Genomic DNA, 26,323 nt, shown 5'->3' with positions numbered 1-26,323 from the left:
TGTCACGAAGCGTAGGAGGCGAACCGAGTGCGCGCGTATGTAATTTACGATGATGTCGCAAATTTAGCACTAACCGTGAACGCATCTCATCGTTTTGTCGCTCGGGTTTAATGTGTATCATTTGGGGGGATGTTGATGGCTTTTGAGTGGTTCGTAAATGTCGTCCTGGATGGTGGACGCCGCGCCGTAAGGAAAGCGATGACAAATTCAATGATCGCGTGCTCGCCTCGGCCGATTAACGACGATTAGATGATGGTCGTTAAAGTCAACGCAATGAATTGATTGAGTTTATGTTTTCTTGGTGTAATCAAACCGTGTTTCTATCAATTTACGTAATGGTCACAACATCGAGAGGCAAATATGAAGTTTCCAGGACAAACGGAGGAATTTTTCAATCATCGTATTAATGCTACCACGTTACAAGTTTTCTTATCAACACGTATCGGTTAATCAATAGAGAATCTCATTCAGAAGCCGAGAATATAATTCATTATTGTGATGCGAGCATAGTTTCATAAGAAATTCGTACGGGAAACCCAATTATGTTTCATGAAAAAAATACTAAAACTTTAGAATGTCTTCAGCTTCACTTCAACTCCAATGACCATCTTGGTCTGTCTCTTATTTCTTTCACAAATTAATGCAAAGTCTCCTTCAACGATTCAAAAATTGCTCCTTACAACGGATTCCTACAGAATTTCTCCAAAAGTTAATTCTAAATCGATCCCATAGACTTCAAAAATTCTGCCTGGAATTGCGTCGGAAATCTCCAATCCAAATTATGTCCGTTATATTATTCTTAATAATAATATATTCTTCCAGTAGATCTTTCAGAGATTGGGAGAATCACCAGGGATTTTTTTCAATTATATTTTTACAGCAGTATTTCTCAACCTTTTCTTAACATTCCCTGATATATTGTCATTATATTTTGATGTTATGTGGTGCTGAAACTATACCTATTTTTTCAATAAAATCACAAAAAATCAGTCGTATTACGAATGTTCCAGTAGTGAAATATGATATAACAAGGTTAAACATATGAGAGTTTGAAGCATAGATGCATTATTGAGCATCTCCCACATGGATAATAGAGTAATACGATAACTATCAATTTCGATTAATCCTCTTTTAGTAACAAATATATCGAATACATCTCCAGAGTTTTTGATAAAATAAATAAAGTTTTGATAAATAAATTTTATATACAAGCAGACTTCCAGTTATTGTAATACTCAAATACGAATGATAAAGATTAAAGTAAGAAAGCACACAATCACCCCTTGTTTACGCTCGAATGCACATATTTCCGTGTGCGACAGTAAAATCAAGTGTGCTATGGATTCAAACGAACAGCATTCAATCGTAAGTTAAATATGCCGTAAATATGAATGAGGGTACTGATCAGGGTTGGGAAAAAATCTGAAATTCTCGAACACTTTTTCAAATAGACGTAAGTCACTCTCAACTCTAGTTGAGATAATCAACTTCGAAAATTTATTATTTGATTTTAATTCCTATTTAAAGCCTGAACGGATTTTTACAATATGAATACGCCTATACTATAACATTTGTGAAGGAGTTGCTCCACGATTGAACATATTACAAAAAGTATTTAGAAACGTGATGTTTTTTGCGAAAATAAATTTTACCACGTTTTGTTCTCATCAACAGAAATACGCCCTTATCATAAGTCACACTGACAGCATGAGAGTTACTTTCGTCAAAGCGTTACGCTATTTGATCATCCAGTTGTTTACTAGCGTCCTCATGTTTAGTCAATTGTCAAACGTAAGCATTACTTACGACAGAATGAAATCAAACAAAAACGTTTTGTTTGTGTACTCAATGTCAACATAAATAACAGTGAGCTAATTCTTGTTGTGTTGAATGCTGGTCGAAACCGTTTTCGTTAGGATTTCTACTGGTTATAGTTCTTATTCGAGTACGCTAAGGATTGAATCCAATAGCCATCAACACCCAAGATTTTGATGAAATTGCAGCTCATGTTCAATTACCGATGCACTCACACTCGACGAAAAATCCAGTTGAAAGCTGGCATTTGTTTTAAACGGAAGGTCTCTATAGTCTCTATTTTAACCAAAATAAAATCATTTTTCTTAATTCTGCTTGCAGTGAATCCTGCTGATAAATGTTAGCGGTTCCAAAAAAACCTCCAGAGACTATTATGCGACTATTTCACAGGATCTTCAGTAATTGCTTCCCAGATTCCTCGAAGGACAGCTTCAGGAATTCTGCTAATGATTTCTTTAGAAATTATTCCTGGCGTACTTTCAGGGACTCATTCAGAGATTTCTCTAGGAATTCCTCTAGTGGTTTATCACCCAATTCTTCTAGCGGTGTTTCAAGGAACGCTTAGAGGAATTTATTCATAATTTGCTTACGAAAATTCTTGACAACTTCAACCTCCAGTAATTTCCAAGAGACTATCTCAGGATAGTCCAGATATTTTTGTGTAATTCTGTTAACGATTTTGCCAGTTGTAATAATAGAAGAACTACCATAGATTTCAACAGGATTTTTTTTTAAATAAAATCCTTTAAGGTTCATGGAAGGTCGAAGTCCCTCCACAAATTGCTGTAAGAATATCCCCTGCATTTCATTCAGAGATTTCTCGTTTAGTTCTTTAAATGGATTCTTTAAAAGTTCATTTAAGGGTTCACACCAGCTTATGGGCCAAACGTCAAATAATGAACTCGTGCATTGGTCCCATACTATAGTAATAATTCCAGTCATGCATCCCATCATTGATGTACCATTTTTTTTTCCATGGAATTCGTCCGATAATTTTCAAGGGATTCCCCAACAAACATTTTCACGGAATAAGAGTTGAAAAAATGACTTTAAAACATATTTCAGCTAAATAAACTATTACTTAGCTACGAATGTTTGTTGGGTCCTGTGGGATGTTGTCCAAAGATTTAATAATTTATTTTTTTTTTAAATAACCCTTGGTTCAAAGAACTTTGTGAGAGTATAATTTTATTAGATGTTACAGGGGAAAAAATCTGTGGTAAAAATTACTAGTTTAGCTGACTACACCCATACTTGAAACCACCATGGAATTTCAGACCAATTAACTATGTTTACGGGGCCTGTTCATAAATTTCATAACGCTGAAGGGGTGGGTTGGTTGGTTGTCCTTGAAATGTTACAGCTCATACAAAATTTGCGTTATAAGAGAGTGGGTGGGTATCAAAAATGCCCATTTTTGGCGTTATGAAACTTCTGAATGAACCCACGGTACATCCTACCACATCACTGGTACATATGACAGAAATATTTTACAACAATCTGATTTCGACTACAGACATGGTAAAATCAAGTACATTTCTGGTCTGCTGAAAATTGCCGGTGCGAGCGCTTAAGTTAACCCTCTAAAACGGTAGTTTTTACCGCACAATTTTTTTGTGTGTACTTTACAATTTCCTTCTGAAACACCTCCCGGATTGAAAAAAAAAAATAAAATCTTTAAATCTTTGACTTTTTTCTGGAGACATCCCTATAAAGTTAGTAAAGATTTCCTTGGGAAATTTCTCAAAGAACTTCTGATAGAAATTCAAAACGAATCTAAGGAAAAATCTTTGTAGTAATTCCTGAAGATATTTTCAGAAAAATTTCTGATTGAAATCTTTAAGAAACCCTAAAAGACAATGTTTTAGAAAATCTCAGGAGATAATACTAGTTTAGAAGGTGTTCTAAACAAGAATCTTGGAAGGAGTCCTAGAGAAAAAGATGATAGAATAGCTGGGTAAATTAAAGTACGATTTCCTTGAAAAAATTCTGAAAGATTGTTTGGAGGAATTCCAGATGTAATCTCTGATATAACTTCTGTTTTCATCCCTAGAAAAATTCCCAAAGGTATCTAAAGCAAAACTTTTGGGGGGATTCCTTAAAAAGTCCGTAAAAAACACTGAATTAATTCCTTTGAAGCATGGGCTATACGATAGCCCATAATTATCAAACTTTAACAATCTTGATTTACACCTTCCCCAAATTTGTTCATTTTGATCCCCAGAAGCTACTGTGAAAATGTGAAAACGATTCCAATTACATTTTCGACCAACGATGGCGCTGTTGTCAATGAGTTTCTTTCATTATTGATTAGAAGATTATCGAATCAGTTTCCCCTATCTTGGGTTGCCCACAACAGTCAAACTCGATCCTTGTCCTGATACCTGCGTAGTTTTGAAAACCATCACTGATGCTAGCTCTTCAGTAACACTGGTTCAGAGTACTCCATTTCCTTGAAAACTATTCTCTCTTATAGTTACAACAGCGAAGAATTCATCTGCTAACTGGTAATTTACCATAACAGTATGCTCATGATTGATTCGTTCAGATGCATCAGGTATGGCATTGAAAATTCTGCGAGGTGGTACCCAAGCTGTTGGCAATGCTGAGCTCGTCCATCCTAAATATTGTAGGTTTGCAACAAGTGAAAACAGGTAATGCATGATGTCCTTCCAAAAAACCTGAGAGAAAAAAGTTGAACTTAAAAATACTGTCGAAGCCTTCAACACAGTTGGTGCTTCTGTTATCGAAAAATGCAAATTATTACTCTCTATGTCCGGATAACAAAGCGGCACCTTTCCACAATAATACAATATTTAACTTACCATGGTATTTCGAAACTGAGATCTCACATTTTCACTTGTTTTTTTGTTTAGTTTGATAAAAATAATAGCCGGCGACAGAACGACGAAAGTCAGTGCACTACAATGTTTATTTGTTTTCATGACATTCGCTGTTTTCGATCGAGCGAATCTATGCTGTCAGTTGATTTGATGGATTCGTCGATTTGAAACCAAAAGGGTGTATGCACGAAATGGTATAATAGGGATTTTCAGTCGTTTTGCAAATTTTATTTTAAAAATCTTAATGGGCGATTTTTTGAAAAAATCTTAAAATACCATAATTATTGCTTATTTAGCAGTCGATTGCAATGAAAATCTGATTTTTTCACATTTTTGGACTTACGTCCATTTGGAAAAGTATTCGAGAATTCATTCTACAGTAGCCAAACAAAGCCAATCGCAGTCAGCGAAGCCCGTGGAACTCACGCCTATCGCTACTGTAGGCAAAGAGCCTTGAAAATCGCAAAACATCCGTTGCTAAGGGCAACCCAAAATTACTGTAGAAAAGTGTTCTATTTCCCGCTGCATTTCCGCATTTTAAGCCTTCAATGACACTAACGATTTAGAAAATTCATGCTCCCAACCAGAGGCGTCGCGTGATCTAATTATCAACCTGTGCACTTCAAAGAAAGCTCTCAGTTAATAACTGTGGAAGTGCTCATAAGAACACTAAGCTGAGAAGTAAGCTCTGTCCCAATAAGGTTGTATTGCTAAGAAGAAAAAGAAGCACTTCAAATTTTGTGTCATTTTATTTTTCTCATTATTACGTTCAAACCATTTTTTAAAGTAAATGAAAATATTTAACCAGTGGCTACTAGCCTTCGTTTTCAAATATAATTTTCTTCTGATCTTTCAGTTGATTCAATTTTTTTTTAAATTTCATGAGCTAATCGGGTTGCTTAGTTTGATTTATCAGCTCAACCAACACTTTCTCAATTTTAATTATTAGTCATCATTATAAGTAAATTGTAAAATTGAATATGAAAATACTTCTAACTATGCGGGTTATCAGTGACAATTTATAAAGTACTGGATTCTAGCTAATATTGCAATACAGGTCGGACTCCGGGATCGATTATCCGGAATTTTAGACTCGATTATCCGAAGTATGTTTTTTTATGCTCTTGTTTTTCAGTTTTTATACATACATTTGAGATAATAAACAGTATTGCAATATACAATGAATGGTTTAACAGTTTTAAAGGTAGGGAAGAAAAGGGGGGTGTAAAAAAGGTTGTTTGTGTATGCTGGTAATTTTTTTTTCTTCCCCTAATGTTTCTAGAAATAATTTCTAGCTACGCCACTGCATCATATAAATAAAACAACAACAAAATTTAATATTTAAGTTATTTTATTGCAGATTTTAATTTTTCTTTTAGTGATTCGATTATCCGGAGTGAAAAAAAATCGATACTCCGGATAATCAAGTCCGACCTGTACTACAATCATTGCTTACATATCTGTACATAGAATTAAATCAAGATCGTTTTTTTTATTTTCATCAAATGTAGTGTAGAACTAGCCCTCGTGCGCTAAAATACACTCTAATAAAGATTAAAAAAAAAAAAAAAATTTTTTCATCAAATTGTTGTTTAAAAAGGAGAAAACTGCTTTTTCAGTTTTTACTTTTGTGCCATTTTCTCTTGCGCCTTAAGGGGGAAAGATCCGTAATTGATTTCGGAATTTTCAAAAGCAGTTTTTTCGTGAACTCATTTTAATCGAATAATTTTTAGTTTTGAACAGAAACACTGCTTTTGAAGTTTCGATAATGACGATGATTACGATTACGGAGCGTTGAGCATTAAAACACACCACAAGCGTCAAGATGCTGACGATGACGGAGAAAACGACCGCTCTTGAATTTATTTTCTGGTTTTCATCTAACTGACTATTGCAAGTACCCCCACGCTGTATGTTAAAAGCGAGATTTTTAACCAGTATTGTACAAAAACAGCAGCGCCAGTGCCAAACTTGAAGAAACTTCCTACCGTCAGCCGCCTGAAAAATCCACCTTCCTATGCCTTCACACCACAAGCGTGGTGATGCTGAAGGCGCCAAGTCAAAAGAGAGCAAGCAAAATATCTCCCGTAGATTGATTTCGCTCTTAATTCTCCCATCCGCACGCTCGCACTGATCCAATTGATAATGTAGCAAAACTGTGCACCAGGCAGAGTTGGCGCTTTGGCTACTTACACACTCGCATTTATAGTTCAAAAAGCCTTCTACCACATATACAGAATTGCGTGTACGATACAAGACAACGCGTTTTCCGATGAGAGTGCACGCGTTGGTCTTCATCGTCACAGCAGCGGAGTGTAGCGTGGAACAAAGTGTTGCGTAGCATGCATCGCGCTGGCCGCAGAGATAATTTGGTCAAAGATCGCGCGTCGCACCAAATAGCTTTTGCAATTAAATGCAAGCAAAAATTTATCGACATATATTTTGCTAGATGAAAATTGCGTTGCAAGCTATCAATAATAGAGACAACGAAATGGACTAAATTTAATGTTATTAAGAGAACTAATGAATTGTACTTCAAAAGTAGTACATATTGTAGGTGGTTATGATGAAGGAGTTGCCACCTGTGCAGTGCACATGTTGCACATGTGGACGCGACGCCTCTGCTCCCAACATAGGCTACTTGATGAAATTCACTTTTTTGAACTATTGTACTGGGAAAGCCACGTGATTTTCGCGAAATTCAAGCCTACTACTATTACCATTCCCAGCATTGGTACTGATATCTTAGAATGAATCTTCTCACAGATTAAAAGTGCATTTTTGATTAATAGTCAATCATTCAGAACAGTACTGAAAATTGCTGTATAAATGACAAATAAACTATCTTACTTCATGCATAATAAGCTATTTAATCAGACTGGGACGGATATGCGGTTACTTTTCTTTATGGGACCATTTGACTTGCTGTTTTTTTCGTAATTTTTCCGAACAAATCTTCTTCTTCTTGGCTTTAACGTCCTCAATGGGACAGAGCCTACTTCTCAGCTTAGTGTTCTTATGAGCACTTCCACAATTATTAACTGAGAGCATTCTTTGCCAAAGTTGCCATTTTCACATTCGTATATCGTATGGCAGGTACGATGATACTTTAAGCCCAGAGAAGTCAAGGAAATTTCCATTACGAAAAGATCCTGGACCGACCGGGAATCGAACCCAAACACCATCAGCATAGCCGCGAACTCTAACCACTCGACTAAAGAAGGACCCCGAACAAATCATATTATTTTGTTAGAGCAGCTGGAAGAGCATTGGAGGAGATGTTGAAAACTGAACTCAACTCAATTCTGACGAAAATGCAGATGAGACTGACTTGCGATTCACGGCAGTTTCTAGTCTTTAAATTGCTTTTATAAAATTTATCGACATTCAGATAAATCTTAAAGTACAATTTTCAATAGAATAAAATGCTTAAAATTTTCTAAATGCATGAACATAAACATTTTCTTTAGAGAAATCTTCATTTTTTGTGTATGATTGATTGAATCTGAGCCTTGAAGCGCAGACAAATATGAATTAACTGTAAGTTAGATGAGTAGAAGCATTAGCCGTAGAACGCTTATGTCGTGACTGTTCGTGTGACCAACATCTAGTTTGTTGCGCTCTGACAGCTTGAGTACTGGGTCTATAAGTGTCAAATCAATTTTTTCGACAAAATTAAAGCATTCTCTACAACATGGCACTAAACAAGCAATCAAAAACTTCAACAGTAAGTAATAATAAAATAATTCTATTTTGTGATAACAGCGCCACTAGCGTTCTACTACTTATATTTCTATTGTTAGATGCAATCTTCCATAAGGATTATGTACAAGTATCTCATCCAATTATAATGAGTTGTTCCCAATTATCACATATGCCTTCTACTAACGTTTTCGCAACTCAAATTTATGTTTGCACATTTTCGCCCCCTGGGGCCTTGAAATCGTTGCTTTTGTCATTCCTTCATTTATGAGTGCAAAAATTCACCAAAATTCTTTCAGAATGCATTTAATAAAATACCATTAATATATTTCTTCACAGATGATTACAGAATTTGTCCAAAGTATTCATCTATAGATTTATCAAAGGGTTTTGTTTGAGATTCTGTATTTCTCCGAGAATGTATCAAGAAATATCTCTTCAAATGTATTAGTATTCCTTCCAGGATTTTATAATTATTTTATGGATTTCTCAATAAATTCGTACAAGTAACTTTTAAGTGTCGTAAATATTCAAAAGCTTCGAAATATTTCTTTTTCTTATTTATATATTCAGGAACTCCACTAGAGATTACATCGGAAATACTTGTTAGGATTTCGCTATGGGTTTGGACATTTCCAGTACAATTTTATCAGTGAATTTATTGGTGAATTTAAAAAAAGGTCCAGAAGATTGCGTTGAGAAATCCTGTTAACATATTTACATTCTATTAGAAAATTTCTCTATTGATTCCTTCACGAATTTGTTTCTTCTTCCAGAAATTTCTCCATAAATTGCTCAAGGAAATCTCTCAGGGATTCCTTTAGAGAATCATCTAGCGATTTTTAGAGAATTCGTCCTATGATTCCTCCAGAAATTCCTTCAGCGATTTCCCCAAGGATTAGTTCAGTATTTTTTAAGGAATTCCTTCAAATTTCTCCAGAAATTCCTTCAGAAATACTTCTGGACCTAGGATTTCATCCAATGATTTCTCCAGAAATTCCACCAGAGATGGAACTCCATGAGTTCTTCTTAAAAATTGCTCCAGGGATTCTTTCAGAGATTCTCCAAGGGTTTCCTAAAGGAACTCAAAGAAGTCATTGAGTTTTAAGCCCTGACATAATTCAAATGCTGGGAGCAGTGGAACCCTTTGTTGAGTTCGTTAAAATTTGATGAAATTTCTGTTTTATTTTTAAAAGCATGAAGTTTATCCTAAAGGCCCTGGAGTACTTTACCCTTTGCCAAATTTGAGAATTTCAAAACGAACTCAAAATAAATTTCTAAAAAATATTACTAGCTTTGTCATACTAAAGTTTTGTTATATAGGTTTGTTCGTCACTTCGAACTTCTTAACCTTCCTTGTGCATTGGGGTTATTTTTGGCCAATCGGCACGAAAAATGAGCTGTAACTATGTAGAGAGAAAAAAATAAAAATCTGAAATATTCTGGCAATTGCCAAATTCTGAAAACGAACATTTTCATGCTAAAAGAAGCTTTCAGTGACCTCTAGGAGTGCGCTACAAAAAATAGGGACCCATTATGCATTAAGGATTAAAAATTACCCATTTGCAATGAATTATATTTTTTGACAGCAATCGCCATCTTGCTACCAGGTCATATGTGAATCCAAGAGTTCCTTCAGGAAAATTTCCAGAGATTCCTTCAAAAATTCCTCTCAAAAAATATCCAGAGGCAGAGAGTCTTCCAGAGATGTCTCCAGGATTTTTTTCGAAAATGCCTCTAGGGAGTCTACCAGAAAATTCGCTAAGATAATCTCTACCGTAATCCCTACAGCGATATCCTCAGGGATTCCACTAGGGATTTTGCCACTGATTCCTTCAGGAAGAACTTTTGTTCGCCATGAAATATTTTAGATTTTCTAGGGCTCCAGCAATACTTTCATCAATTCCTCCAAAAGGTCTTCCACAAGTTTCTCCAGAGGATCGACTAGGGAATCCACCAAGGATTCATGCGAAAAAATATATTCAGGGATTTATTTTGAGATTTCACAAGAAGTTCCTGCAGGAATGTTTCTAGTGATTCCTTCATAGATTCTTCCAGTAAATTTTCTACTGGGATTCTTTGAGGATCTGTTTCGCAATTCTTCTAAGAATTCTACTCCGGAGATTTCTGCAGGATTTTTTCAAGCGATTTCTTCAGATATTTGAAAATATTCAAGCGATTTCTTCAGATATTAGAAAATCTTCCAGAGACTTTGCAGAGGAAAATTTCTGCAAGGATTCTTGCAGAGATATCTTCAAGGCTTTTTCAAAGAATTACTCCAGGAGTTACACTAGGACAATCTCCTCAATGTTTACTCTAGATATTTCTCTAATGATTTCTCCGGAATTTTCCTGGATTTCTACACGCAACTTTTCAAAGATTCTACAAGGAAATCCTCGATGAATTCCATCAGGAATTCCTCTTGGCGTTCTACAACTCATCAATTTCTCGAGGGATTCCTCAAGAATTTCCTCCAGGAATTTTCCCAGAGTTACCATCAGGAAAACCGCTGCATGACTTACTACAAGGATTTCTCGCGATTCCAGCGATTTCGCAGTAATTTCTCCAGGGATTCGTTCTGACCCTCCAAAAAGACCACCGGGGATTCCTTCAAGAGTTCCTCTGGAAATTCCTCTAGATATTTTTCCGTGAATTCCTGCAGGAATTTCACCAGAAATTCACTCACATCAGGGAATACATTAGGAAAATTTCTACAGAATGCCTCCAGGAGTCCTTCAATAATTAACTTAGACCAGGGCTGCCCAACGACGTTATTTTGTACGGTCCACGAAGAGTTCGAAGACTCTTCCCATGTCTGTCCCGCAGACTGTTCTACTTATTTGAAGTTAGAACATACCAAGGATCATTATTGAAAGTTTCGATTGAATTTCACGCTAATATTTCAGCTTTTTATTACTCAATTAGTTTTTAAATCTTCTAAAATTACTTGATATCATATTTTGTTAATACTCAGCAAATCAAATTGTCACCGAAACAGACACAAAACAAGCAATAAACCAAACGCTCAAACAATCGTTTGTCCCAACTTTTGCGAATTGGGATACAATCTTAAGAAAAAATTTCATGACAAACACATGGAACAACATTGTTGTAACTTTTTCAACTCGTGGTTAATTAGTTGTATTGAATACTAGAACACTCGGTTTTGAAATTAATAAGCGTCAAAATTATTCTACGTATAAATCTAGCTTGCGTGAATCAGTTTGAGGCTCATGATGAGAAATCATACTCTTTAATAATTACAATAATTTGATTGAAGTTTTTACAACAATATACCACGACTTTCTTTAATATTTGATAGGAGAGACTGTATTTCAATAAAGCTTAAATAAAATATGATGGGAATAGGCTAAATTGATACAATCCTGGACAAATATCTCGCAGGTTCCAAAACTGAATTTTAGATTGGAGATTCTGTGTTGGGTTTTTACCAAATGTCACGCTGAATTCCTTCATAACTCTAGGCTTGATTGTTAAATAATGATGGGCGGAATTTTGACAACATTCTGAGTAGGATTCTTATACAGTCGAAGCTCGTTATAGCGACATCGCAAGGGTCCACCGTTGAGGAGATGTAGCATCATAAAGAAGTTAGATGTCGTTATGGAGCGTGGTGGAAGAAAATGATCATAATTGTATTAAAATAATTAAAAGGGCGCCAAATTGTCGTCATACTGGGTGACTATCGAATGTAACTCGAATGTCATAATAGAGAATATTCGAAACATATAAATGTTGCTATAAAAGATAAAATTACTATGGCAATTTGAAGGAACTTTTGAAAACGTCGGTATAGAGAGATTTGTCACAAAAAAAGTTGTCGTTATAACGAGCTTTGACTGTAACATCTTTAACATGTTTCTAATAAGAAATTTAGTTCAGGATTTTAAGCGATTCTTGAACTAAATACAGACATATTCTTGAAACACCACTCCTTCGCAAGATCTCTATTGAATAACGAGTGGAATTCTTACTTTATCCTAAGTATGATGCTCAAAAACGATTATCTCAATTTTTTTCCAGAAGAATTTCGGTAAAATATGGATTTTTTGGCCTCTGCGCAATATTATTGCTGAAATTCTGGATCGCGGTTCAAAAAGCTTGGGCAGGCCTGAGTTACAAAATCCATCAAAGACTCCTACACGAGTTTCTACAGAAACTCTTTCAGGGATTTCCCTAGGAAAATTCCTACAGGGATTCCTGCAGAGATTTCTCCAGGAATTTCTCCAAGGATTGTTCTTAAAAATTCCTACATTAATTCCTCTAGAAATTGTTCCAGGAGCTGCTTGAGAATAGACTGAAAATTTTAATGAAATATGCCTTTCGTCTACGCAGTCTTTATTATGAAATCAAACATCAAATGTGTTCCAGGGATTTCTTCAGGAATTCTTTCAAACATTTCCTCAAAAATCCCTCCATAGGCTCCTGCAAGAATTTCTCCAAGGATTCTTAATGGAATTTAATCGGGGATCACTCTAGATTTTTCCAACGCTTCCCTCCAGGAATCGCTCCAAGAACTTATCCAGGTGTTTTTCAAAAAGCTTCTTCAAAAAACGAGTTCCTGGAGGATTTACTAAGAAAATTCGCGGAGGAACCCCTGGAGGAGTTCTTATTCTTTTTAATGAAAACCTTGGAGAAATGCATGGATATTCGATGGAAATTGTACAGAAATTCTTTAAGAAATCTCAGGACGATTTTTTGGATGCCAAGTAAAAATCACAGGAGAAATTTCAAGGCGAATCCCTAGATTATCTTGAAAAACCCATAGAATAATTCGTGTAGCGATGTTCCTGGAGGTATTCCTTGTAGAATTCCTAAAGAAAACTCTTGAGGACCCTCTAAGGGAATTCATGAAACTATTTTTGTAGAATCCCTAGATGCATTTCTGGTGGAATCTCCGGAATAGTTCTTAAAAGAATTCTTGGAGTGAAAATAGTTTAGGGACAAAATGTCGAAAGAAAAAGGAAAAAAATGGTTGCGATGCAAACGACGTTGGAAACAGCAAAATTTAAAATTTCTATCAAAGTAAGCATGGATCAAATTTTTCAGAAAATGTCAATCTTTTCTCCATTTACGAAGAAAGAAGAAGCAGTGCAGCACTTTGAGATGCAAATTAACATTGAATCCTGGAAGATGCGGACTACATCAAATGCAAATGATTGTAATGGGCAAAGTACAATTAAACGAAAATCATTTCCCGCATGATTGTTTTTCAAACTCAATTCATCTATAGATTACTTACTAGGAACTCAGGATTTGAAATCATAAATTTAACTAAATGCAGTTGTGTTGTGACATGGAGAGGATGATTAAAATTTCAGATCTTTATATTTAATGAATATTTAAATGAATTTTAACGTTTCTCTGAAAAAAAAATATTTTGGTCGTGATTATATAAAAAGGGGTTGACAAGTTTAGATTTAACAAAAACTTTTTTTATCTTTACATATACCGTTGAACTTAGTTAATACTAATGGCACACATTTATTAATAATCAGTTTTAATATATAACCATATTTTGATTTTTTTCTAATTTTATTACGCCGTTAAACTATTTTGTCGAATATCACCTAAAATTTAAAATATTATTCGAATTTTAAAAAATGATACACAGCAGGCAGTGCTTGAGCAAAAATTTACAGAACATGGCTTACTGCGCTCGAGACCAAAACCATCACCATCATCATCATAATCGCTAAACATCACAGTCAACTTCGTAGCCACACCATTGTTATTAGCCATAACCATCACAATTGAATATCACTACTGAACAATATAACACTATCATTAGCAACTTTGTCCTGGTGGCGACGACGCGAGCAAGGACATGGCACCGTACAGAAACAGGACATTGTGCTTGCCGTTGCTACTCTCGCTATAGTTTCTAGCCTGTAAAGGGGAATTTGCTTTGACGCTTCTAGCTCTACACACATGTATATCACACCGCATAGTGCAACAGTTTAGTGTCGACTAACTCTTTTTCTATCTCTTCTTTTTCCCCGTTCTGTCGTTCTGAATACAGCTTCGTAGATAATACAGCTTTGAATGCCCGTTCTGGTGTTGTCTTACATAATGAGTGCATCTATTAGATTTGCTACTTGCGCTTCTCTCGCTTCGAACTATCCACCTGCAATGACCTTCCAAGTTTACTCTTCTCATACTGTTACCTACCGGCTGTTGGTTTTCGTAGATGGAGATTTGTTTTCGAAGCTTTTGGGGAATTATTTTCGTTACTACGAGCGCGAAAGTTTAGCATAGTTATGGGTTGAGGCAAAAATCTACCACGAGATGATTCCAAGCTGAAAAAGGTTACGAAACGGTAGCAAATGAGTAACAAGCTATAGTTATGCAACAGGTTTTTTTTTTTTGTTACGCTAGACAGCGGGAGCTCATCAAATTCCGGTCTGCTCTCAACGGCACAGTAGGCGTGTGAAAGTGGATCTAACCGAGCGTAGCAACCGTTGCCAGTGTAAAGAAGACCCATGTTCCCAACCTTCATCAAACAAAATTCGTTACTCTTTGCGTACCTCTGGCTTGGTGCGCCTCCGAGTTTACCTTTTCCATTGTCCTACCGGTTCCTATCAGCTACTGGAATCTTTTTTCATGGCCCAAAATTTTCTTTTCCGTTAAAGTTTTTTGTGTTATCTTACATTCCCTCACTACGGCGCAACACCTTCCCACAAAAGGCCGCTTTGCCACCACCCCCCCAAACGCTCAAGTTTCCCCCTCCTTTCTTTCACTCTTTTTCTTCCATTGTGTTATCTTTCAGTATCTCTTTTTCTGTTTCCTGTAGGCACAAAATCCGCATAAATGGCAAGGATACACTTTCATTACACCAACCTTTTGCGATCACTGCGGTTCGATGCTGCATGGGATTGCGCATCAGGGTTTAAAATGCTCAGGTATTCCGCCCTCACTCTTTCTCTTTCTCACCGATTTTCTCTCTTCTCGCGCTTTCCATCTCTTTCTCCCGCCGAACAATCACCCCATCCACCTGCTCACTCATTCACCCGATTACCCCATCCGGGAGGAAATCGATCATAGCAACCTACCGTGAACGTTTTAGGACAATCACAATCTAGTTTTCCGTTTTATGAATTTTGAAAATAGAGACCACAAGAAATCCAGAGTTGTAAAATTTGTCCTATCAGTGAATGACAAGTAGAATAGACTGCTGCGAAAGCCTGTCTAGGTTTGATGTAAAATTTGGTGTGGTGCAGCACAAATCGGAATGCATATTTTATGCCCTGATGGAACTGTTAGGGCCATTTTTGTTTTTTTTTTTTTATTTTTTTTTCCTCTTGAGAAATTGTTGCCCTTAGAATAGCTAACCGGAGCACATTGCTAGTTGATCGTCGTATTCGCACAGTGATTAGAATAGAATAGATATGTATGACTTTCTTGAATAAAATATAAGTATTTTGAATAGACGTTTGAAAAAATATCAATGAAAACCAAAAGTATCATAAGAGGTGAACTGGCTTAAGGCTGAAAACCGCTGTAATAAAAAAACAAATCGAATAATTAAAATCTGTTCAAAAAGTTGTTAAAAATATTTCTTGAAATAAGTTTAATATTGTCAATGAATTCCAGGAATCCAAAATTCGAAAAGATAATGCTTCTATTTTTTTTCGGCAGAATTCAACTTCTCCTTAATTTAAAAGTTAGACAGTATTTGTCAGAGATGTATGTTTTGCAAACCCTGTCTCTATATTTTGATAAGACTAGTCAACAGTATTTCATGTACTTTGAGCAATGGGTTCGATTGATAAGAGTTTTCACAAAACGTGAGACAAATGGGTGTTCGGATCACGAATTGCATATTTTCATCGAAATCCATTTTTTTGCTCCAAACTATTAAAATCTGCTTTTTGAAACTTATGCTTATAATGTACAAAAATACTTAGATAAGAATATCCATACCCTTATAAGGCTGATACAAATATTCATTTTCTTTTATGTCACCCCCCCCCCCCTTAAAAAATCCGAAAATTTTGAAGGGGAGAAAAAAAAACGATTCATCATTTTTTGACATCAGCTAGTTTTTTTTTTTATTTTTAAAGTGAAAACAGGTAAAATAATGATCCATATGACGATTGCAAAAAGTTCAACAACTGTCGTTAAAAATAAAAATTCGAAAAATAACTTTTTTTTCATTTATATATTTTTGTTCCTTATTAATTTTAATCCCCCCCCTGATACCTTCCAAGTGGTCTTGGACATAAAAGAAAATTAATATTTGTATCAGCCTAATTTGTATATAACAATTTTTTTTTCGAGAAAAATGCCTTATCACAATTTTTCTATTAAGTATTACTATGGTTTGGTTTTAGATGGGAATTCAACTATTTATTTTACAAATAAATATTTACCCCTTTGAAATCAGAGTGTTTTGTATTCTCATGTCATAAAATTTCATATTTTCATAAAAAATCATATCATCTCTTGGCAGCACTTTGTGATTTGCAAGTTCTTGGCAAGTGCTCTGTGACAGTTGTAATTTCTTTGCTAATTCAAAACCCAAAACAAAAACCCTATAAGTTGCACATTCAACTTTCAAAAGCGCTAATCAAGAGAACAAAAACAATTGCATAGCATGCAAAAACGGACCCAAAACCGCACCATTGAGATACCGCTGGTTTAAAAATGTACCATACAACTATTTCCATGAAAAATAATAACGAGGAATCGATTGATGACACTTTGGAAAACTTTTTTGCCTCACGTACCAAAATATCGTTTTTTAGTTAATTTAGGGTTGCTAAATCTATCACCCTTTTTTTTTCAAAATACCATAGCACGTCAAGTTTTTTGAGATTTTGCTTGTTGAAAACGCAGAATTTGACGATTTCAGCCAACTTGCATGCAAGTTTATCAGCTTGTATGACGAGTTTTTGCTTAATTCACCACAGAATTCAAACTTTAAATAATAGTTGAATTCCTATTTTGTATAATTAGCAGATTATATCACATAAAAATAAAATAAATCACATACTTAATACTTTATATTTTATTTCAACATCAATAAAACTATTGTTTGTTTTATACTAGGCGATCAAAATTGTGACTGCAGAAACATTTCCTTCTCAGAAACGTTGCGTTAGGTTCAGCAACCTCAAATTCACATCCCAAAGCTTGCACAAGATAGGACCATCACCATTAGATTCTTTGTGAATTTAACATTAAAAGAAATATCATGTCAAACCAGCTGCTTTCAAAAGTTGCTATTTTGGATTCGTTTTAGCCCACTGTACTGCTTATGTTTCAAAAGTTCTTAAAACCAAAAATTCGTTTGCTCTTATGAATTTAAACCACATGCCAAGAGAAACCTCAGAATTTGAGCAAGAAATATTTAGATATAGAGATAGCGCAAGCGGCTTGAAGGTGAATTTTAAAGTTCTAAAAAATGTCCTCCAGTAAAGTTACCATAACTTCGGTAATTTCCAACCAATTTTGAAACATCTAGCACCATTATCTCCAAAATTAAATTTATGAAAACTTTGTAGAACACCAAATTCGTCTAAAATCAAAACTAGTTTCAATTAAAAGTAGTTTACTCCAAATTTTTCCTCATTTTATTAAAAAAATTATCTCTGTTTGACTATAACATCATAAATACTCAACCAATTCCAAATCTTTTTGCATGGTTTTGAAGCTTATTAAATTGGTTTCAAACTTTTTATACATCGCATTTCACTAAAAATATGTTTTGACCAAGTAATTCAACAACAACTGCACAAAAACACGATTTTCAACGAAAAACGACAGTTTATTATGTTTGTCAGTTAACAATATTTTTAAAGTTGAAACTGATTTAACTCATTTGTTTAACCTTTGAAAAGGTCTTTGCAACAATTTTTAAATAATTTTGAAGCCCAAAATATGTTTGCACGTGTTAAATAATATATGCGCTATCTAACTCGTAATTAAAACAAGAAGCTTGGTTGGTTGGTTTGACTTTATTAACGAGATTTTTAGCTCTGGGCTAGTTCATCTCGGGACCAACGGCTTTACTTCCCTTCCGAAGGAAGTCGTCACTATAACTTTTTACGTTAAAAGTGACTATGTCGGGGATGGGATTCGATCCCAGGTCCTCGGCGTGAGAGGCGAGTGTTCTAACCACTACACCAGGTCCGTCCCCAACAAGAAGCTTTATAAACTTAAGTTTTATAGGAAATATATAATTTTTGGCAAAAAAAAAAAACTGAAATAATCCAAAGAAATAAAAATAAATTATCATTAAAAATCATGTTTTGGGTAGTTTCTACAAAACTAAGTCAAAAGATTTGGAATCGGTTGAGTATTATTGAAGTTATGGTCAAACATACATGAAGTTTTGAGTATAATGAAGAAAAAATTAGAGAAAACTCTTTTAACTTGGACTAGTTTCGATTTTTGACTAATTTGGTGTTCTACAAAGTTTTCATACCTTTAATTTGAGAGATACAGGTGCCTAAAGTTTCAAAGTTGGTTAGAAATTACCGAAGTTATGGTGATTTCACTGAAGGCCATTTTTAATAACATGAAAATTCACCTTCAAAACGCTTGCGCCACCTCTAAATTTTAATATTTTAGGCTCAAAATTAGAGGTTTCTCTTCTAATGTGATTTGAATTCATTAGAGCACACGAATTTTCGGTTTTGAGATCTTTTGAAAAATAAGCCGTAATCTAGGGTGACCCATAGTATTGGGGACCAGACTTTAAAGTGATCAAAAGTTTGTTCTAATTTGTAATCAATGTTTGTTTGTTTTGTTCTAATGTAATCAATGCACTATGGGCCAGGGACGCAATCTGGTGGGATAAAATTAATGGCTCGAAAACGAAGCTTTTCTGGTAACTGATGTTTTCGGCAAAATTTTTTGTAATTATTTGGACCTTCAACTAATATAAACGAATAGCTCGTACATCGTCCACATAGGTGGTGCCACAATCTAACTTTTTATTGCACTTGAGACTTCTGCAAGCACAAATTCTAGTGGAGAATTTTTAATAATACCACACATAAAAATTGATAAATAACAATTTTTTTTGAAAAATAGTTGAATTTTTGAGCCATAATGTCTCTAAAAGCGTAAAAAATCGCAAGCTAAATTTTCCAGACAACATAGAACTGTACTTGATGAAGCAGATGTGAAAATTTTGATGTTTTTGAGATATTTACATATTTTGCAATGATTGGCACATTTGTCTTAAAGAAATAACAAGTCATGGAACAAAAACTTTCTGAAAACTGTTAAATAAGCCATCATAGTAGCCATGAAATTCATTTTAAGAGCAGTTTCTTGACTTGATAACGAGTAATTTGAAAGTAAGTGTATATTGAAAATGGGGATATTTATGTTTTTATTTAACGATTTGATTGATATAGTGTGCCATGAAAAATTTGATCATATGACAGTTAAATATTGTCAATATGATTTGTCAATTATTTATGAATAAGTTAATTTTGATACAGAAAAAAACAAACTGTATTATATATTCCTGTTGATATATCTACTAATATTTCAGAGTGCACGTCTCTTGTCGTGAGATTATAAATTTGTTTTTAAGCGGAAAGAGTGTCGATCAATCCTTGGATGTTTTGAAACAGAGATTTTAAACCAAAGCTAGCGATCTGAACATTATTTGGGCTTTGAGAACTTTTAGGTTACTTAATCTCAATTTTGTGATTTCTTTGAATGGAATGCTTCCAAAAACTTTAACAGACTTGTATCGAGATGAAACGTCCTCTGGATCATTATTTTACCTGATTTTTACTTTAAAAATTGAAAAAAACTTAACTGATATAAAATGATGAATTGGATTTTTGAAGGAGGGGGGGGGGTGGTTACATGAAAGAAAATTAATATTTGTATCAGCCTTATTTAAATTTCTTCAAAGATTTAGTGTGTTTGTTAAATTTTTGTCAGCAAAATATATTATATGAAATGATTCTTGAGAAAAATGTCGACCACGGTGTAAGCAAACATTTTCCACTGATTTTATCTCACTTTGCCATTAACTGCCAAACGCTTTCTAGAGAGTTGTTTATTTTATCAAATTGAAAACCTTTGTATATGACAAGTTTGTTGCGCTACCTATGTGGACAATTTGCGAACTATCCGTTAATGCCAGTAGATGGTCCTCGTTCTAGCAAAAAACTTTGCCCCATACACCAAGTGCCGGAAATTCTTTGTTACCGATCTATTAATTTTGTCCTGCCAGATTGCGTCGCTGCCCCACAGTGCAATTTGGTTAACGTTATAGTTGAGCGGTTCCATTTGAATTCGAATGTCGGTTTACTTTTGTATTTTTTGATTTGGCTGAAATTTGGCATATGCTTTCTTTATACCCAAAAATGCCTTTTAGCATCATCGGTTCGCCATTTTTACCCTAGCGTTACTTTTGAAAAGGGCCTAAGAAAAAAAGCCTTAACAATTTTCAAAAAATTAAAACTCAGAAACTATTTGTCCGATCAGTTTGGTGTCTTCCGCAATGTATTAGGTTATTGTTGGGACTATCTGGAAAAAAATATACACTGTAAAAAAATGTTGTAATTTTTTATATATCGAAAATAAAGCTTAAAAATCAATTTTCTCAAAAATCGTTTTTTTGATTTTTTTTATGTTAAAGTAGACAAAAAATGAAGTCTTTTGCACACTGGGTCAAGATGGAGAAATCATGGACAAAAAAGTTATGATTTTTTGAAAAAAGGTGAATTTTTGAAAATGGTCATAATAAACTTTTTAAATATTTTTAAACTCGATTTTATGAAAGTACGCAAAATTTACAACCAGATAGTCCCCCCTAATCGGACAAACCGTTTCTAAGTTATATTATAATGACCGAAAATTGAAAATTATATCATAATTTTGTATTAAAATCGCTGTATCTTTAAAACGGTAAAAGTTAGCCTGATTTTTCCCTATACCTTTTTTGTTATAAATTTTGCGTACTCTCATAAAATCGAGTTTAAAAGTATTTAAAAAGTTTATTATGACCATTTTCAAAAATTCACCTATTTTCAAAAAATCATAACTTTTTTGTCCATGATTTCTCCATCTTGACCCACTGTGCAAAATACTTCATTTTTTGTCTATTTTAACATATAAAAAAATAAAAAAATCAAAAATAATATTTTTGAGAAAATTGATATATAAGCTTTATTTTCGATACATAAAAATTACAACATTTTTTTTACAGTGTATATTTTTTTCCAGATAATCTCAACAATAACCTAAAACATTGCGGAAGACACCAAACTGATCGGACAAACCGTTTCTAAGTTATAATTTTTTGAAAATTATTAAGGACTTTTTTCTTAGGCCCTTCTCAAAAGTAAGGCTAGAGTCAAAATGGCGAGCCGATGATGCATTTTTGGGCATAAAGAAAGCATATGCAAAATTTCAACCAAATCAAAAATATATAAAAATGAAATTTGGGAAAAAAGTCGTCATTTTCTGTGGAACCGCTCAGGTATAAAATAAGTTAGAAAAGCATTACGGTGGTCTATTAAGAGCATACATTATTATTATGGTCAATCATTAGGGTACCCCAATTATGAAATAATCCAGACCTACTAATATAGTATCTCAAACTAGGACGATTAGAAATGTATGGATCGTCATTTGGGTGGCCTAATAAAGAAAAAAGTAATATTTAGTAATGCAAATATAAGACTGTACTGACTGTATAAGATGGGAAAAATACTTTACAACTGCCAGATATTTTTTTTAATTTTTTTTATAATTCTTTTTTTTGTTTTCCCATAAAGATAAGGGTTTTGAAGCAAAAATTCATTCTTCTCAGCTTTCTGTTAATGAGATATTTTTTTTTTCTTAAATATAGTACGTAATATATAAATTTGATTAGTATACAGATGTTATGCTACAGTTAATTCTCCCTTACGCGATATTGAAGGGACCATTGAGTTAGGGAGGTATCGAGTTACAGAACACAAAACCAGTGCAACTGCGATCCAAGGGACAATCGAGGTTGCCATTAAAACCAACTATTACTATGGTTCTTTAAGGTGAAGATGAATCGAAGCCAAACTTCAAATTTTCAAGAGCACGGATCTGGCGAACCAAACATCCGTTTAAGCTGAAAACTTAATCGATTGGTCACTAGCTGGTGGTGACCAATCGATTAGGTTTTCAGCTCGAACGGATCATTGGTTCTCCAGATCCGTGCTCTTGAAATTTTGATCTTTGGCTTCGATTGATCTTCACCTTAACTCGATATCGAGATACGGAATATCGAGTAAGGGAGAGTTAACTGTATTTAGTTTAATTCGAGCATTAAAAATGTTAATTGCAGAGCATTTATTTGGTTTTCCAAGAAAATATGCAACTTTTTGATAAAAAAAAGGTTTTACTCTAAAAAAAATACGTGATATATATCTTTTGAGGATATGAATGAGTAGATGTGAGCTCATTGAATAAATTCTTAGTTAGTTGAGCATACGTATTTTATCATTGTGAAATGGTATAGTTGAATTTCCAAAGAAAATATGATTTCTTGTAATTAAAAAATAGATTTAAAAAAACTGCACACGATATGAACAATCTTAAAACAGATTCGGTTCCAGATGGCAAATATCTAATGCATCAATTGCAATTCATCAAAGTGTGTGAATAAAGTTTCAATTTCTATATTGAATTACACTAAGTTAAGGGGTTGGTAAATCGTCTACAGTAAGTAATTTCTCAAGCTTCTGTATGGTTCAAAACCTTCCTTCCAAACACCAGAAATCTATCTCCAATTTGAACCCATTACTGCACCAGCACGTCTCACTAAAAGCTACAATCTGCAAGTGAACACCCCATTTGATCACAGCCACAACCTGAATTCCGAGTAGGCTTTGCCTAGAGAGAAACCACCCGACACCAGAACGTAATCCCTTGAAGCCCGTCTTCTTCTTGCCTGACACATGACCTGTAAAGCCCGCACGTCAATACTGTAGCTGAAACGGGGCACATCTGTATTCATATGCGCAAATAACCGCCTTCCAGTAAAGAGCAAATAAGCTTGTTGAGATTCTTTTCGCTTCTTCCCCACATTTTTTCCGCCCGCTTTCCATTTTTGTCTACGATGGCGCAGCTGACATGAGAAGGGATTCTTTTACAATTTTGCCAACAACGGCCATTCTTGCACACTGTACCCTACACATACACATACACACAAACACACACCGCGTGCAAGTTAGTCTTGTTAAAATAGCATTTTTCCTCATTGCCCATTGTATATCTGTGTACTAAAAAGAAAAATGAGTAGCAAACAAAGCAGGCCGCGTACGACTTACGGGTAACACACGAGCTTTTCTCTTTGCATGAATTTAGGCTCCCTTCTTCGGCGGTGTAACCAGATAACACAAAATGAAACACGCGCCTGCTATGATTTATGAACCGCCAGCAAAAAAAAAAGCACACGATTTGACACTTTTACACTTGACCAACGGAATATGCGTGAAGAATTTCGAGTTACAGCTGTCCCCCGATGTATGACGATAATTGGTACCGCGTGGAAGGAGACCCGTATAGCCAACTACGGGAGCTTGGCTCCAACATGGAATATCTATAAATAAGTGAAGAACAGAATTTAGTACTGTACCATTTAATTCCACTTGAGTTTGTATCGTTTGACAGATACGCGTATTTCGACCTCAACTGTAAGGCCGTTTTCAGTGTCGTGTACTAGACTCGAATTTTGGTACAGACGGCCTTACAGTTGAGATCGAAATACGCGTATCTGTCAAAGGATACAAACTCTAGTGGAATTAAATGGTACAGTACTAAATTCGATTTTTCATTTATTTATAGGTATTCCACTAAACAACTCGAAGTTTTATTATGGAATATCTTTTTAACCTTAAAGACATTGTCCATTGCATGGTGACATCATCAGAAAATCGCTCTATTTCTTTTTATGAGAAACCTGAAAACAACGGTGTATTTATTAGGAAAAAAGGTCCAGTTAAAGTTTGTTTTCATGGCTACCTCATTTGCACGTCCTACATCAGGGCATAGCTGTACCTTAAAAGGAGCAGTCGTCCGGTCCGCAGCGGTCCGGTTTTTCACCATTCTCCGGTTTCGATCATTATCATTGTCGTTGTCAATTACATATCGATTGCGATGCGATGATTGAGAGATTCTCTGCGGAGGGCGAGCGGTTTGCTGTTTTATCCATTGACAACGGCAACCGGATCGGTATTCGCGTTGTTCTCCATCATCATGACACCATTGACGATGCATCAGTATGTTTTTCATTGATACGTGAGATGTTTTGCACTTGAGAAATTGACATGAATGAGAAGGAAAAAAAAATCCACTGCTTCTTGAATTTCATTCACGCACATTATCACACATTGATTGCTTGATTTTATGTTGCCTTCGTATTTCTTTCCATTTAGTCGTTTCGCTTTAATGTTCTGTGTGCATGAAGATTAATGCTCTCGCCGTCATTTGCGATTTATCTTCGCATAAAATTCAAAAGATTTAAGGCTAAAGGCCGGTTTGCTACTGACAAGAAAAGGAATCGCCTATCTCGATGCGTGGAAAATTTCTCCCAAGAAATGGTCAAGAAAATCACTTTTTTCTGATCGCAGTACGCAGTTGAGAAGAAATGTCACTTCAAAGGGGGCTTCTTGACCCTTTCAGTCAAGGAATTTCTTTACTTTTCTTGAGCGAAACAGCATACTTAGCTTAAGGCATGGGTAGGGAATATCAAAAATGCAAATAACTAGCAGTCGCCTGCTTGGATTGAACCTTCTCCGGTCGTAGTAGCGCGGAGATTGTCGTTTATCGTTTTATCAGTAAGCGTAGTTGGCGTTGAAATATCATCAATATCGATCATTTTTCGACCGTACCCACGTTTTTTAGAAAGATAATAAAAAAAAACTCAACCAAACTGTTGGTAGGTATGTGATTTTGAAGCTTATTCAATAGCATACAAAAAAAGGTTAAAATTATTTTTGCTAGGACATTTTATTACACCGAAACTACGTAAATTGCACACGCCTGATCAAATAAATGCGATATATAATGTTATAAGCTCAAAGTCTATCTCAGGTTAACAACTACCGAAAAACTAAACATTACATATAATTTGCAATTGTTTTAAATGGACAAATTTCACTAGGTGCTTAAGAGTGCCTAAGATTATTCAGAAACACCGTCTAGTAGTGTAAATTGGTGTTTTACACCCCAGCCGAACAAAACGCCCCAATTTATTTTCAAGGGAATATTATACATCAAAACGGTTACATAACTAAAACGGAAATATCATCTGAGAAACTTGAGTGAGCATTTGTTTTTGTAAGAAGTACACAAAATGAATAGAAAAGAAATAATAATAAATTTATAGAAGTCTCCAAACAAAACGCCATGAATATTAACATCTTACAAAGATCGTTTATCGCTGAACAAAAATATATCAATAATTGTTTGGCATCATTTGAGCTTTCGGTCAATGTTAGTCAAGGAAGGAGCTGAATGCTCGCCAGAAATCATGTTTATGTAAACAAAAATAATGTAGTGACAGTTCTCACAGCAAACAAAGAAATTTTGGTCCCCATTGCACTTTTACGCAAGCGATTGAATTGGTCTATTGCAGTGATACAGTAGTTTCTCCCATATTATGCATGTTTACTTTATATGATTTTGGATAAATGGGAAACCCAGTCAATGTACATTGAAGCAACGACGGCTTTTGATTTGTATTGGACTGCATCGCCCAAGAAAACATTGTGCAACATTTTTCAGTTGGGAAAATTCAACCGAAAATCGACCCATTGACTACTTTAGCATAATGACTATTTCTGCCATATGGACCTATTGAAATAATGACTTATTCGACCCCATGACAACTTTTCATTTTCGCGACCATGTGATCTCAAGAACAATTTAGAGATATAACCAGTTTGAACTAATGATTAAAACGCTATAGCGACTAATGCAGCTTT

At 34.8% G+C, this 26,323-nt stretch overlaps 1 protein-coding gene across 9 annotated transcripts in view; it reads left to right on the top strand.

Annotated features, from left to right (window-relative positions):
* The window catches only part of LOC5568580 (protein kinase C, brain isozyme), a 332,166-nt gene that overhangs the window by 186,465 nt on the left and 119,378 nt on the right, over positions 1-26,323 (top strand). The window contains exon 5 of one of the 9 annotated variants that reach the window (XM_021855855.1): positions 15,175-15,283. The exons of the other annotated variants lie outside the window; for them this stretch is intronic. Within the exon in view, the coding sequence (XP_021711547.1) occupies positions 15,175-15,283 (109 nt within the window). The remainder of the gene's footprint in view (positions 1-15,174; positions 15,284-26,323) is intronic. 9 annotated transcript variants of the gene reach the window in all.

Source organism: Aedes aegypti, chromosome 3 (assembly GCF_002204515.2).
Source record: "Aedes aegypti strain LVP_AGWG chromosome 3, AaegL5.0 Primary Assembly, whole genome shotgun sequence".
NCBI lineage: Eukaryota > Metazoa > Arthropoda > Insecta > Diptera > Culicidae > Aedes > Aedes aegypti.
The sequence above is the reverse complement of the archived record's forward strand: the minus strand, read 5'-3'. Positions and strand labels throughout refer to the sequence as shown.